Source organism: Raphanus sativus, chromosome 8, assembly GCF_000801105.2.
Source record: "Raphanus sativus cultivar WK10039 chromosome 8, ASM80110v3, whole genome shotgun sequence".
NCBI lineage: Eukaryota > Viridiplantae > Streptophyta > Magnoliopsida > Brassicales > Brassicaceae > Raphanus > Raphanus sativus.
In genome coordinates this window covers 26,805,056-26,820,575 of record NC_079518.1, presented here as the reverse complement: position 1 = coordinate 26,820,575, position 15,520 = coordinate 26,805,056, and the positions used below count along the sequence as shown (strand labels likewise).

General features: G+C 32.0%; 1 protein-coding gene across 1 annotated transcript; it reads right to left on the bottom strand.

Annotated features, from left to right (window-relative positions):
- Positions 1-9,786: 9,786 nt before the first annotated feature.
- LOC108820406 (uncharacterized) lies at positions 9,787-11,434 on the bottom strand. The gene is made up of 4 exons (XM_018593354.1): positions 10,203-11,434; positions 10,114-10,134; positions 9,988-10,020; positions 9,787-9,859 (listed from the first exon to the last, which is right to left on the bottom strand). The coding sequence occupies exons 1-4, from the start codon at positions 11,432-11,434 to the stop codon at positions 9,787-9,789; spliced, it is 1,359 nt and encodes a 452-aa protein (XP_018448856.1).
- Between the last annotated feature and the right edge of the window lie 4,086 nt (positions 11,435-15,520).

Sequence of the window (15,520 nt, the reverse complement as noted above, 5' to 3'; positions counted from 1 at the left end):
TAATTCAGTTCAAAATAAAAGTACAATATAAGACATGCACAACAAAGACCGCTATGTTATGTGTGATCTTCATGCAACAAGTAGTATAAATATGTATCTTAGGCCATGTACAAGGGTTAACAGTCATTCTATTTACAACATTTTCCTTTTCCATTCTTAACATTTCACATTCATTTTAATTTATAACTAGGGATTTTTCCAGGGCGTATTCGTATAAGTTTTAGTTAAATTAAAAAGTTTACAATAACATTTGAATATAATATTGTTATATATATATATATATATATTACATTCGATTTTAAACTATTACATTGTAAAAAAATCATTTTGAATTTATTAATTGTCTTGTGTCTAAAATATTTCACATAATTTAACTCATAATTTGTTATTTGTTATTATAGGAAAACATATATAGGATATAGGATGTTTTCTTTTGACATCACATATATATAAGTGAGTAAAAGTTGACTAAACCTAGCTAACAGACCTTTACGTTCCCTGTTTTTTTTTTTGAACATATTTTAGCGTTCCCTGTTTTTTCTCACTCACTTTCCGCTTTGGAGATTTCTTTTAATATTTGTGGGTTCTGCTGACCTTTCTTGTGATAAATTTGAATGTCAAACCTGGAACTTAAAAGAATGAAGAAGGATCGATGAATGTCAAATCCAATTTGTAAAACGCAAACCCGTCTAAAAAGTTGTACTATTCTAATATTAATATGGCTTTGTCGTGGTTTTATAATTCCAAACATTTTTTAGAAAATAAAATATGTATCGACGTTATAGAGATCTATTTATTTATTAATTTGATTGTAATCTCTGTATCATTGATTCTGAAATTATTATAATATAAATTTAAGTTTAAATATATACATGACACTTTAAGTTTACATATATGCATGGTAATCTAAATTTTACATATGCATGAAAATTTGAAAGTGTAAGAGCCGAATTGTTCATATGCATGGAAATTTGAAAGTGTAAGAGCCGTATTGTTTATGTTTGATTGAAAATGATTAATTCTAATTATATATAAGATTAATTTAAATATGGACTTCATTCTTTATTCAGCTTATTTTGCATCATCTTTTGAAATTAGATTTGAAATTAGATGAACTCTTCTTTTTTTTCTTTTCATTTTTCATACTTATCAGCTTTCCTTATTAGTCACAACTATTTTTTCGTATCCTCTTGTTTTTAATATCATAATTTGTTTACAGCATATTAGCAATTTATTAGCCTTATTTGGTTACAAAATTTGTTGTGACATAGATAGATGTTCCTAAGCATGGAATAAACTATAATACATCTTGTTGTGAAGATAAAGTAACATATATCAAATATTTCTAAATTAGTACGTTTTTTCTACTTTGGTTTGTTAGTCTTAGGTGCTGACTGGTTTTCCCGCTACCACCCGCAAACGCAGCTTTTGCGGTTCGTAGCGGTTGGTGACGTTTCAAAACAATCACAGAAAACGCTACAAACCGCTTTAAACCGCTCCGAACCTCTTAAAATCAAAAGCTGGTTCCAGCTAGCGTTTGCGGTTGCGGGCGGTTGCAGAAGGATAAATTTTTTTTCTTTAAAAACAAAATGAATAAAAATAATACTAAAAATATCCAATAAAAATTTTAAATTGAAATAATAGAAATTTTAAAATGTATACATATTATATTTTAATTTATATTATAAAAAATTAAAACCAAATATTTTCTATAAATTATTAAAATTTAATAATATGATTTTATAAATATAAGTTTTATATTTATTATATCATTATGATTTTTAATATTTTTATAATTATATAAAATGTAAATATTGTTAATTTATTATTTAACAGATGTTGTGTTTGGTAGTTTACCAGTCATAAGAGTCCCGCAAACGCTACAATTTCTAATCGTTGTACCAGTCGTACAAATCTCTAGAAAACGCTTAAAACCGCAACCACCGCATCCGCAACTCCAGCAACCGTAACCGCAACCGCTACGGTTAAACCAGTCAGACCCTTAATTTTGAGGAACTTGTTTCATCATTATTGGTGTTGTATACAGATCATCCAATCAGTTTTTTTTTCTTTTTGAGAAAGGACCTTCATATCATCCGATCAGTTAATTTATTTTATTTTTCACAACATGACTTACATATGTTCCAAAAGGAAAACATTTGCAAGGTTATTTTTTTTTAAAAACTGATTAATATATTGTTTTTCAATAAACACCCACACACCGGCAACCTTTTAGTTTTTAATTCATTATTGTTTTGTATATATCTAGGTGTTTTTCTTGTCAAAGGCGATTAAATCCAATATGTTGAAAAAAAAACCAATATAAAATATAATTCAAAATCAAAATAAACATAAAAAGAGATAATTTGATAAATATCCTATTTATTGTTTAAATTTTCAAATTCACTTTTTCTTTTTGAATTCTACCCTTTTTAATATGTATGATTGGTAAGACATTTTATTCCTAATTTGAATTACATTTAAAACTATTAAGAAGTAGTTTTTACATGGGAATTTTATTATTTTTCATTTGAAACTGATATATGTTTGAGATAAATACATATTAGTAATTTAAAAACAATTGGATAAATTTTCTGAAGTATCATAAGGGGTTCTGTTACTTTTTCAGTTTGAAAAACTCTAAAATTAATTTACACAACAGCATTGTAATCATATTATATTCTTTATTCATATAATCTTGTAACGTTTTCCACTAAGTGAATAATTATTATTAAATTAAACTAGATTTCGACCTGCACAACCGTGCGGGTTTATTTTCTATACTAAATCATTTTAGTTTATAATACCGTGATAATTTAGTATTATGTATTATCTAACTCTATTATACCGTGTTTATGTGATTTATAATATTATTATTGTAAAAAAATCAAATTTTGTATTTTGTAACAATTTTTTTTGAATACATAATTACGTAACAGTACTATTTTACATTTTTTTATTTCTAAATTTGAAATATATATTAAATTTAAATCAAATTGGACCTACTATTAAAAACTAAATCAAATTGGTAATAGCTAATTTTTTTGGGATACTGTTAAGAACATCAAATTTTTAACACCATAATATATTATGCTTGTAAAATATTACAGTGCTATTAGTTAGTCTATAATTCAAATTTGGTGTATATAATTTGTTTTATAAACGCAGTATACATATAGTGATTAATTAAACCCATTTGGTATAGTGTTCGTCGTTAATCAGAATAATAATAATAATATGATAATGTATTGGTCCACATACTGATTTGATAATGGTTTACATCTTGGCTATCTATAAAGTGACTTTACATTTAATAAGGATTAAAAATCGATTATGTTTACCATTCCGATTTCGTAGGAGTTGATGGTTATATTATTTATTATATATTATTAAACCATGTTATTAGTAATAAATGAACAATAACTTATTTCTAGTGAAAGTCATCTTTTTAAAAAATCATACATGAATCAAAGTTGTGACTTCTGTTTTAATATATAAGATATACTTATATCTTCTATGATTATAACTAAAAAGTAAGTAATTAAACAATTAATATCTTATTGTTGCATAAAGTGTACACGATTATATGTGTATATAATCATATATTATGATTGCATAAAATATGATTTTTTTGTTAATAACCTGACCTACAAAATAATTAATGGCCTACAAAATAATTATATATGTTGTTAATAATTATTAGATTAATAGGTTGAAATATTTTTCATAAATCAGTTGGTATATTTATTTATATTAATTGATTGGTCTTAAATATAGATTTTTGAATTTCATATTTGGGATTCTCCTTCCTTAAAAATAGTATATTAAGATTTTGTTAAGATATTAATAAGATATATTTGTGATTATATTTACTATAGTATTAAATGATAAAATAAGTAAATGTGATGATTTTCTAAGAAATGGTCCAAAATGAAATATCACACATGAAATAAGTCATGACTTCTGCTTTAATATATAAGATATATCTTATTGTTGTATAAAGTACAGTATAACCTCTTTAAATTAATAATCGATAGATTAATATCTCTATTAATTAATATAATTTCATAGTCCCAAATTGAGTTTTTGGTTCAATTAGTATCTCCATAAATTAATAATCTCTATAAATTAATAAAAATTTATAGTTTTGGTGTAGTCCCAACATTATTAATTTACAGAGGTTTCACTGTATACACGATTATATGTGTATATAATCATATATTATGATTGCATAAAATACGATTTTTTTGTTAATAACCTGACCTACAAAATAGTTAATGGCCTATAAAATAATTATATATGTTGTTAATAATTATTAGATTAATAGGTTGAAATATTTTTCATAAATCAGTTGGTATATTTATTTATATTAATTGATTGGTCTTAAATATAGATTTTTGAATTTCATATTTGGGATTCTCCTTCCTTAAAAATAGTATATTAAAGATTTTGTTAAGATATTAATAAGATATATTTGTGATTATATTTACTATAGTATTAAATGATAAAATAAGTAAATGCGATGATTTTCTAAGAAATGGTCCAAAATGCACACATGAAAGAAGTCATGACTTATGTTTTAATATATAAGATATCTTATTGCTGCATAAAGTGTACACGATTATATGTGTATATAATCATATATTATGATTGCATAAAATACGATTTTTTTGTTAATAACCTGACCTAAAAAATAATTAATGGCCTACAAAATAATTATATATGTTGTTAATAATTATTAGATTAATAGGTTGAAATATTTTTCATAAATCAGTTGGTATATTTATTTATATTAATTGATTGGTCTTAAATATAGATTTTTGAATTCATATTTGGGATTCTCCTTCCTTAAAAATAGTATATTAAGATTTGTTAAGATATTAATAAGATATATTTGTGATTATATTTACTATAGTATTAAATGATAAAATAAGTAAATGTGATGATTTTCTAAGAAATAGTCCAAAATAAAATATCACACATGAAAGAAGTCATGACTTATGTTTTAATATATAAGATATATTTGTGATTATATTTACTATAGTATTAAATGATAAAATAAGTAAATGTGATTATTTTCTAAGAAATTGTGTAAAATGAAATATCACACATGAAAGAAGTCATTGACTTCTGTTTTAATATATAAGATATCTTATTCTTGCATAAAGTGTACACGATTATATGTGTATATAATCATATATTATGATTGCATAAAATACGATTTTTTTGTTAATAACCTGACCTACAAAATAATTAATGGCCTACAAAATAAATATATATGTTGTTAATAATAATTAGATTAATAGGTTGAAATATTTTTCATAAATCAGTTGGTATATTTATTTATTTTAATTGATTGGTCTTATATATAGATTTTTGAATTTCATATTTGGGATTCTCCTTCCTTAAAAATAGTATATTAAAGATTTTGTTAAGATATTAATAAGATATATTTGTGATTATATTTACTATAGTATTAAATGATAAAATAAGTAAATGTGATGATTTTCTAAGAAATAGTCCAAAATGAAATATCACACATGAAAGAAGTCATGACTTCTGTTTTAATATATAAGATTTTGTTATAAGTAAATTGAAGCTCTCAAAACCCTTTCTTGAGTAAATCGAAGCTCTCAAGTTCGATAGAGATTGTTTTAAACAATTAAATATCAAAACCCTAAAAAGTTTTGAATCTCAAAAAATCTTATGATCGTCCCAATCTTTATGATCATATCGTATCCTTAATCCCCTTGATCTATTGATCAAATCGAAAAACCCTAGAAATTGATCAACCCCTAAAAACTTAAAATTTGATCAATTTCCTAAACTAGAGTATTAAATCCGATTGCTTGTTTAATTGCCTAAAATTGAATTTGACTGTTTTAAAATCTAAAACCGTGTGAAAAGTTTCAAATTAGTATTATGATTTTTTTTCAAAAGGTTACAATTGGATTTTCTAAACGATAATAGGTCGACAATTGGTTTTTATCAAGATCAATTTTGTAAAACCGTAATCCGATTTTTGATTGATTACTTGGTTAAACTCTTAAACCGATTTTTGATTAGGAGAAACTCGATTAGGTTGATTACATGATATTCTAAGTTGATAGATTTTGATTGATGCATCATGACCATTAGGTTCTAGAATGAATCGATTTTATAAACCATTATAAATCTGCATCATGAAAACACTTAGAATCTTTTTGCTAAGTTATGAATTCGGTTTACATGGCATGCATCATTAACTATATTGTATGCATCATATAGTATAATTTCGGATTGCATAAAAAAATCATCTAAATACTTATCAAAAAAACAAGGGTGTTGTCCCTTTGGTATAAATCTTTTTTTGTCCAATTTTTCTCCTTTTTACCCTTTGTATTTCTGAAAACTAATGAAATAAATAGTTTTGTGAATCAAAAAAATATTAAAAATACAAACAATTAATAAAACACATATATACACAAGCTGGTATTATTTTCTTCTTCAAAAAGTTTATAAATAAAAATTTGAAAATACGTTCTACTAAAGGTAGAATGTGCCTTCTACGGAAAATGATATAGTAGAAAATGATTTCTAAAATAAACATGTTCATCTACTATTTTTAGAACATACATTCTACTATTTACTAAATTTCTAAATAAGTGGAATGCACATTCTACTAATCCTAAAGCTATCTACTTTTCGTCCGGATGCATCTTCTACTTTTATTAAGTATTCTAAATTTTGCGGAATGTGTTTTCTAAAATGTACTCTTACGTCTACTAAAAGTAGAAAGCGTGTTCTGGATTTTTGTCGATCTTCTGAACTTTTAGAAGGCTTCTTCTACGGATAAGATTACCTGATTTTTGCGAAAATTAATGAAAGTTTCAGTTAAAAAAATATTCTAAAAATCTCCTAAAAATATTCTAACTTCCTAAAACGTATTATTTTCGATTTTACTTGTCAAATATTTTTTAAAAAATGATTTTCCCTTGTCTTCTTCATTAATCTATGGTTTTCCATAGTTTTTCTATTGATTTTTTCATAAACTCTTGTTCTATATGATACATATCTATACAACATGTGGTGTTTTGAAATTAGGTGCAATTTTTTTTGTAAAGTTTTATTTTTATTTTATTAAAGTTTACAAATTTATTTTTATTAAAAACATTTTTAAAAGTTAATTTTTATTAAAAAGTTTGATAAAATTAAAAAGGTTACAAACATTTTAAAACTTTTATAAAAATAAAACTTTGTAAATTTTTTTTAATAAAGTTAGTTTAAATTTTTTACTAAATTTTTTATAAAAATTTATTTTTATTTTTATAAAGTTTAAATTTTTTTATTTAACTAAAGTTTTATTAAAATTTTTTAAACTTTTTATAAAAATAAAACTTTGTAAAATGTTTTTAATAAGTTTATTTAACGTTTTTATTAAACAAATTGTAAATTATTTTTATTTTTACAAATTTTATTTTTATTAAAAAAAATTAAAAGTTTTATTTTATTTTCCCTTTTTAAAAACTTTTTAATTAATTTTTTTTAAAATTCTTTTAGTTTAATGTGTTTAATAAAAACTTTAGACAAACTTTATAAAATCTGTAAACTTTATAAAAATAAAAATAAAACTTTACAAAAAGTTTTAATAAAAAGTTCAAACAAACTTTATAGAAATACATTTTAAATTTTTTTTATATTTATTAAATTTTTTGATAAATTAAAAAGTTTACATACATTTTAAACTCTTTGTAAACTGTTTTTTATTAGGTTGATTTAACGTTTTTTATTAAAAAAATGTAAATTATTTTTATTTTTATTAATTTTTACAAAGTTTATTTTTATTAAAAAATTAAAAGTTTTATTTTTATTTTCCCTTTTTAAACGTTTTTAATTATTATTATTTTAAATTATATTAGTTTAATGTGTTTAATTAGATTAATTAAAGGTTAGTTTTGGGATTATAAAAGAAATTATACTAAAAGGATAACTAAATGATGGTCTTATATTATAGGGACAACAATGCTGAATTTTTGTTCCGTTTTGGCAATTTTCCTTTTTTTTTCTGATCCTTGTGACATAGAGAATTTATATAAAGCTATAAAAAAATTCTAAAAGTATATATATGTTTTGTCTAAGATCGACAACTTGGATTACCGAGCCCTAAATCTCTCTGGAGATAATTATTTACAATGGGCATTGGATACAAAGATCATGTTAAGATCCAAAGACCTCGGTGAAACAATTACCGAAGGGAATTTATCTAATGATAAAGATAAATACATGATCCGCCATCACCTGATTGAGAGTCTCAAAGATCAGTATTTAACAATTGAGAATCCACTCGATCTTTGGAATGAATTAAAGCAAAGATATGATCACCAAAGAACGGTGTTGCTTCCAAAGGCTAAATACGAGTGGATGCATCTCAGGATCCAGGATTTTAAATCCGTGGACGAGTATAACTCGGCATTATTTAAGATTGTTTCAAAGTTGAAAGTGTGTGGAGAGATTATTAAAGAAGAGGATATACTTGAAAAGACATATTCTACTTTCCATACAAATAATATGTTGTTACAACAACAGTATCGTGAGAAAGGTTTCAAAACCTATGCAAATTTGGTCCAGCCGTGGTCGAGAAAATAAGAAAAGCCATGGTCGAGGTTCATTTGGCCGCGGGCGAGGAGACCATAATGGTCGAGACCGCAACCGTGGGAGAGGTTCGTCGTTTGGACGAGGCCATGGTCGAGGCCGGGGATCATCCCTTAAACCATCTCATTCGACCAACTCGACCAATCCGGCCAAATCAGTATGTCACAGGTGTGGTATGAGTAATCATTGGACTAAGACTTGTAGGACTCCCAAACATTTAGTTGATCTCTATCAAGAGAGTATCAAAGGGAAGAATCCTAAAGCCCACATGATCTACAAAGATGGTGAAGATGATTTTGATCATAAGAAAATGATCAAATGAAATATGAGACTTCTGATTGTCTAAAAGAATCCAGTTGATTTGATTTTGATATTTTGACTTTGTATTTTTTTTACTTATATGAATAAAGTTTTATTATTTTTATTATGTCTCTGAAAATAAATATACAAATTTCAAAAGTAATATATATATATATATATACAGATATAAAATCCGAAATTATAGTATATAGATATAGCAAATCATCTAAATTTTATCCATTCTTATAGAATGAAAGATAATATGAATGATTTTTCATTATTCTCCAATGATGAGTTTAAATGGCAAGTATAGTAAGTCCAATAAATGACCACAGCCAGGGCATTGTATCATTGCCTAAAGGGCATGATTTATATCCACCCAAGAGAAGTCCATTGAGATATCTTTGAAAGTGCAAGTGGATACCAATGAAATGACTCTTGAATCTTTCTCAATAGAAATTTTCTTTATTTAAGAATCCTTTAGACAATCTATTTAGATCTGTCTAGATTTACTCAACGTCACAGATCGACTTGAGACGAACCAATCCTTAAACTACCCAAGCTCTAAAGGCTGACAAACTTCACCTTTAAGCTATACTCAGATCGCAGCCAAGAACACACTCTTGCTCGTCTATCTTAATTCCCAAAAACGTAACCTAGACCCCCTGCTAGTTACATTCTTATATACTCTGTTACACAAGATCTTCTTGTTCCTAGTATCTTGTTAACGTGATCTTCGTGATTGCTTTGTGCCAAAGCATCACTCATCCAATCAGCGGTAGCCACCTCATCGTTCAGTAACAACTCGAACCGGTATGTGGCACATCAAACCGTCTGGGTAAACCATCCTCTGTTTTACACGAAACCAGCTCTAATCTTAGAGCTAACATTCTCCCCCTTTTTATCTGAATGTAGCAACCTCTGCAACCTGCACTCTCAAACCAAGCAAACATAGACTAATGTTCACAGCACCAGGTTAGTGTACGCAAAAACAGTGACCTTAGAATCCTCCGAAGCATTAAAACATGATACTTCCATAGATGGTCTAATTATTACATCCGAAGGAAAACATAAGCCATCATAGACATCCTAAGAACACAAAAACACAGCAGCGGAAACATAACAACAACTTGCAAAGCTAGCTACGCTTGCTTCAACATCAGGCACTACGGGTACTAGTACCAGCTCCTCCATATTCTCCCCCTGCAGAGATGCACAATCAGATAAAAACATCAGTGTCAAGTACACAAGTTCAAGACAGAAACCATTACTCCCCCAGAAGATGCTTACTCCTCAGACGCATGCGAAGAGCCTTGAGATCTGTAATGAGCTCCTCGATGTCTTCCTCAAGATTTGGAGCACGAGAGACACTCCCTGAGCCCAATCCGGCTTTGATGTCCTTGACAACATGTTTCTGAAACCCCGTCTCATCTACATCCTGATTGTCAGGTGGTATGTTGCGCTGGTACAGTAGAACTTGCTGAATGAGGTTTGGAAAGATGATCCGACGCTTCTTGTCAGCCTCAGTGTTATCAGCCATCGACACGACTTGGTCATAGACCAGCTTCCCAAAGTAAAACCCGCGACCGACATACAGCATGTAGAGAAAGCGCAGACGCTCAGAGTTCATAGTGGTGTAGCTCGTGGTTGGGATCCAGTTGGAGCACACCAGTTTGTACAGGACCTGATTCGTTGCAGTTAACCACTTCGAGCTCATGTCTTCTCTGCGCTTGACGCGTCCATGAGTGAGAAAGACACACACCCGATCAATATTTTCTTCGCGCCAGCTCGGGTCCTCTTCAAACCCAGGAATGCAAAACATGGCATTGAGCAAAATTGGAGAGAAGACCACCATGGACCCTCGAACATATACTGCTACCCCATCATCTCGCGGCTCAGCATCAGGCAGGTTTGCTATGAACTCCCGGACTACTGTGGGCTGAAATGCCATACTGTCAAAGACCGTGTAGATGAGGCCTGATTCAGCAACTACAAGACGCACATCGGCTAGGTTTTCATCTGTGACATTTAAGCTCTGTTGAGGAAGGAATTTTCGGAGTGACAGAGCCTCAAATCGCTGAGCAGCTGTAGTAGTGATGAATCGTGCAGAGATCGGACGTATCGAAGACTGGATGAGAGCAGGAGTTTCTTGAGCTCGAGCTAGGAAGGTAGCTCGACTGGCTTCATACCTTTCATTGAGTGGAATCAACTCAATTTCTTCAAACGTCTCTTGAGCTACCTCAGCTGGATCTTGATCCTCTTCCTGATTGATTATCTCCGTTTCGGTTTCAGATGGTTCAGAGACTTGATCAGATTCGTTACCTTCAGAGAGAGACTCAATCTCCGGCACTGTTGCTTGAGAACGAGATCTTGATTGAGGATTGCGACTGGGACGCTTGCGAGAGACGCGGCTGATGCTAGGCGGCGTTGACACTGGTGGAGACGACGAGTTGACACTGTCATCACGCAGAGGATTGAGGCGGAGGCTTCGTCGGTTTTGCATGGTGGCGCTGTGAGGAGAAGAGAGTGACTTCGATGGTATCGATGTGTGGCATAAAGAATGAAATCCTACATCACTTGACAAACATATTAAGAAGCCCAATAGCACTAGCCCATTAGTTCTCAAGGGAAAACATCAATAACTTCATTAATTCACAATGATATCGAGAAGCCCAAGACCAGTTTTAAATAATTAGAACCCAAACACTCATAAGCAAGACACATTCGTTTTAAAGAATAAGAGTGGGAAAACTTGAACTTTCATGAACTTGTCTCCAACCAATAGTTACTTCGTCTGTGATTTCAGCAGAAATATATGAATATTTACAGAGGTATGACCAAGGAGAGTAGATATGACTAGCCTAGGAAGATTAAGTCAAAGTCTCATCACAAATTAACGAATAGAAATCAATTTATCAACCCTAATTTGTAGCTGTTTCTCAGCCGAGTAGCTGTCACAAACTAGATTACTGGGAGTGAACCTCTAAGCTATCCCTTTCATCAACCTAGTTCCATGTTAATGACATGCACTATTGACTTCACCTCTCCCACTGCGGTGCAATTGATTTTTTTTTAATTTCTTTCATCATCAGACTCATGATCTCATCAATTCAAAGAGCACCACCAGATACAAAGTGTTGCTGCACCCTGATCCACGACGAGTGACTTGATGAGAGTGAGTCTGCCTAATCGGAACAGTGATCATCACAGGATACAAAGTGTTGTAGCACCCTGTCCCACAATGAGTGTTCGTCACTCCAGGCCTTTAGTGGTGTTACACAACCTTTTTTGCAATTAACACAATACTCTGTTCTTATTGGTTTCTAAGCCCATCCAGACAGTGATCGATGCTCAGAATGAGAATGGGGTGACATCCTAATCCAAGACGAGTGTCCTTCATATTGGGAGCAGGTTACTAAGATGACTCAGGGAAAACTTAAGGGTTCACTGCAATAATTTGTTGATACAAGGTTTTGGATGGTGTGGCTCAACATAAGACTTGTTCTACCTAAGCTTATCTACTCCCTTGGTCAGTTTCACATTTAAGCTGAGAGATCAACAATTCCCAACGCCTTCCGGAGTCCCAGAAAGGTGTTGAAATCGAGAGGCTTAGTAAAGATATCAGCCAGTTGGTTTTCAGTAGAGACATGTTCAATGAATATCAGTTTCAATTCCACTAATTCTCTAACAAAGTGGTGTCTAAGATCTATGTGCTTAGTACGAGAGTGTTGAACTGGGTTCTTTGTCAGATTAATGGCACTCATGTTATCACAGTGAACTAGATTAGATTCAGTATGGTACCCGTAATCGACAAGCATTTGTCTCATCCAAAGTAGCTGGGTGCAGCAACTTATAAGGGCTATGTACTCGGCTTCAGCTGTGGATAGTGAGACACAATTCTGTTTCTTGCTATGCCAAGACACCATGTTGTTCCCCAAGAAGAAACACCCACCAGAGGTACTCCTCCTATCATCAACACACCCTGCCCAGTCCGCATCACAATATCCTGCAAGATTAATGTTAGTCTCAAAGGTATAATGTAAGCCAAAGTCAAGAGTGCCCTTCACATATTTGATCACCCGTTTGAGAGCATTCATGTGTGATTCTCTCGGTGAAGCTTGATATCTTGCACAAATACCTACACTGAGGCATAAGTCTGGGCGACTAGCTGTTAGATAGAGCAAACTCCCGATCATGGCTCTATACAGCTTCTCATCTACCTTGCGTCCTTCCTCATCTCGTGTCAGCTTGACAGTTGTGCTCATAGGGGTCCTTGCAGTCTTGCTGGTTTGCATGCCAAAGCGTTTTATTAGATTCTTGGCATAGGTGCTCTGAGTCACAAAGATTCCATCCTCCATTTGTTTTATTTGGAGTCCGAGAAAGTAGCTGAGCTCACCTACCATGCTCATCTCAAACTCCTTAGTCATTGTTTTCACAAATTCATCAACTAAGCGTTTGGATGTGCTTCCAAATATTATGCCATCAACATATACTTGGATCACAAGCAAATGGGAGTCAATCTCTTGTATGAATAAGGTTTTGTCAACTCCACCCCTTTGAAAACCTGATACCATCAGAAATTGAGTCAGCCGCTCATACCATGCTCGTGGGGCTTGTTTCAATCCATACAAAGCTTTTCGAAGCTTGTATACATGATCTGGAAAGTGAGGATCTTCAAACCCTTTTGGTTGAGCTACGTATACTTCCTCTTGCAGGAGACCATTGAGAAATACACTCTTAACATCCATTTGATACAGCTTGATTCTGAGTTTGCTAGCTATTCCAAACAGGAGTCGGATTGATTCCAAGCGTGCAACTGGTGCGAATGTCTCATCGTAGTCTATTCCTTCTATTTGAGCATACCCTTGAGCAACCAGTCTTGACTTGTTCCGGAATACATTCCCGTTCTCATCTGTTTTATTCTTATGTAACCACTTAGTACCGATCACATTTGCATCACTTGGTCTTGGAACCAGATCCCACACTTGCAGTCTTGTGAATTGCTCCAATTCTTCGTGCATTGAGGCTGTCCAGAATTCATCTTCCAATGCTTCTTGGAGAGTCTTGGGTTCAAACTGAGAGACAAAGCAGTCAACTTTAGCCATTTCTACAAGAAAACATGCGAGTTTCACCATCTCCTTGAAGTCAATTTGCTTCTTTCGAGTGACTCTTCCATCATGCACATCCCCTATGACATCTTTCAGAGAGTGATTCTTGTGCACCCTTGCTTCTGAGGGGAGTATCTGGTCCTCGACATCTGACACTTCTTCAGCAATTTCTTCTTCCGGTTGACTGGGAGTACTAGAGCTCGGAATGCTTTCCTGTGTAACACACACATTTCTCTGCGTTACACCTTCTTGATAAAAGCCCACATTGTCATAAAAAAAACGTTTACTTTGTCATCAATCCTTTTGGTCCTTGAGTTGTACACACGATAAGCAGTGCTGTTTGTGGAGTATCCCAGGAACATTCCCACATCACTTCTTGCATCAAACTTTCCCAAGTTATCCTTGTCGTTGAGTATGTAACACAAACACCCAAACACATGAAAATATGTTAGGTTAGGAGTCTTTCCCTTGAAGATCTCATACGGGGTGGTCTGAGTTTTAGGCTTCACATACACTCTATTGATGATGTAGCATGCAGTGTTCACAGCCTCAGCCCAGAAACCAGAAGGAACATGATTTCCAGCCAGCATGGCTCTTGCCATTTCTTGTAGAGTTCGGTTCTTTCGCTCTACTACTCCATTTTGCTGAGGGGTTCGGGGTGCAGCATACTGATGTTGGATTCCTTGTTCCTGACAGAACTTATCAAAGACTGCATTCTGAAACTCCCCACCATGATCACTCCTGATTTGCACAATTCCTCCACGTTTCTCTTGTTTGAGTTGAAGTGCCAGAATCCTGAAGCTGTCTATGGCATCTGATTTGTTCTTGAGGAACCTGACCCACGTGAACCTGGAGAAATCATCAACAAGAACAAAGATGTATTGCTTTCCAGCAACACTGTTAGGAGTGATAGGGCCCATAAGATCCATGTGAACAAGTTCTAGAATTTTCTTTGAGTTTGTTTGAGTTACCTGTTTGTGCTGAACCTTAACTTGTTTACCTTGACAGCAAGCGCCACACACACCATCTTTCTCTTGTTCTAACTTTGGTACGCCTCGTACCACCTCAGCTTTAACCAATCTAGTTAGCCCATGCATGTTCATATGCCCCAATTTCTTGTGCCAGAGCTCAATCTGAGATTCTTTTGCTGCCAGACACTTATTCGATGCTTTCCACATATAGCAGTTGTTAGCAGACCGAAAGCCACTCAATATCAGATTGCCCTTCTCATCTACAGCTCTGACTTCCTTTTTATCAAAGATCACTTGAAGTCCTTCGTCACATAGTTTACTCACACTTATGAGGTTTGCTTTTAACCCATCAACATAGTACACATTGATCAAGTTGGGTATATTAGCTTTGCGAGTGCTGCCAACTCCGCGGATTTTTCCTTGGTTTCCGTCACCAAAGGTTACTTTACCTCCTTTGATTTCGTCCATGTTGTCAAGGCATTCACGATCACCAGTCATATCTCTAGAGCA

Bases quoted from the DNA above. Each gene is read 5' to 3' on its own strand.
- LOC108820406 (XM_018593354.1), bottom strand. From the start codon at position 11,434: ATGCAAAACCGACGAAGCCTCCGCCTCAATCCTCTGCGTGATGACAGT. The intron at 10,021-10,113 runs GTACTAGTACCC...TTGTGTTCTTAG, and splicing joins GGGAGAATATGGAGGAGCTG to GATGTCTATGATGGCTTATG. The intron at 9,860-9,987 runs GTAATAATTAGA...TTGAGAGTGCAG, and splicing joins GCTTATGTTTTCCTTCGGAT to GTTGCAGAGGTTGCTACATT.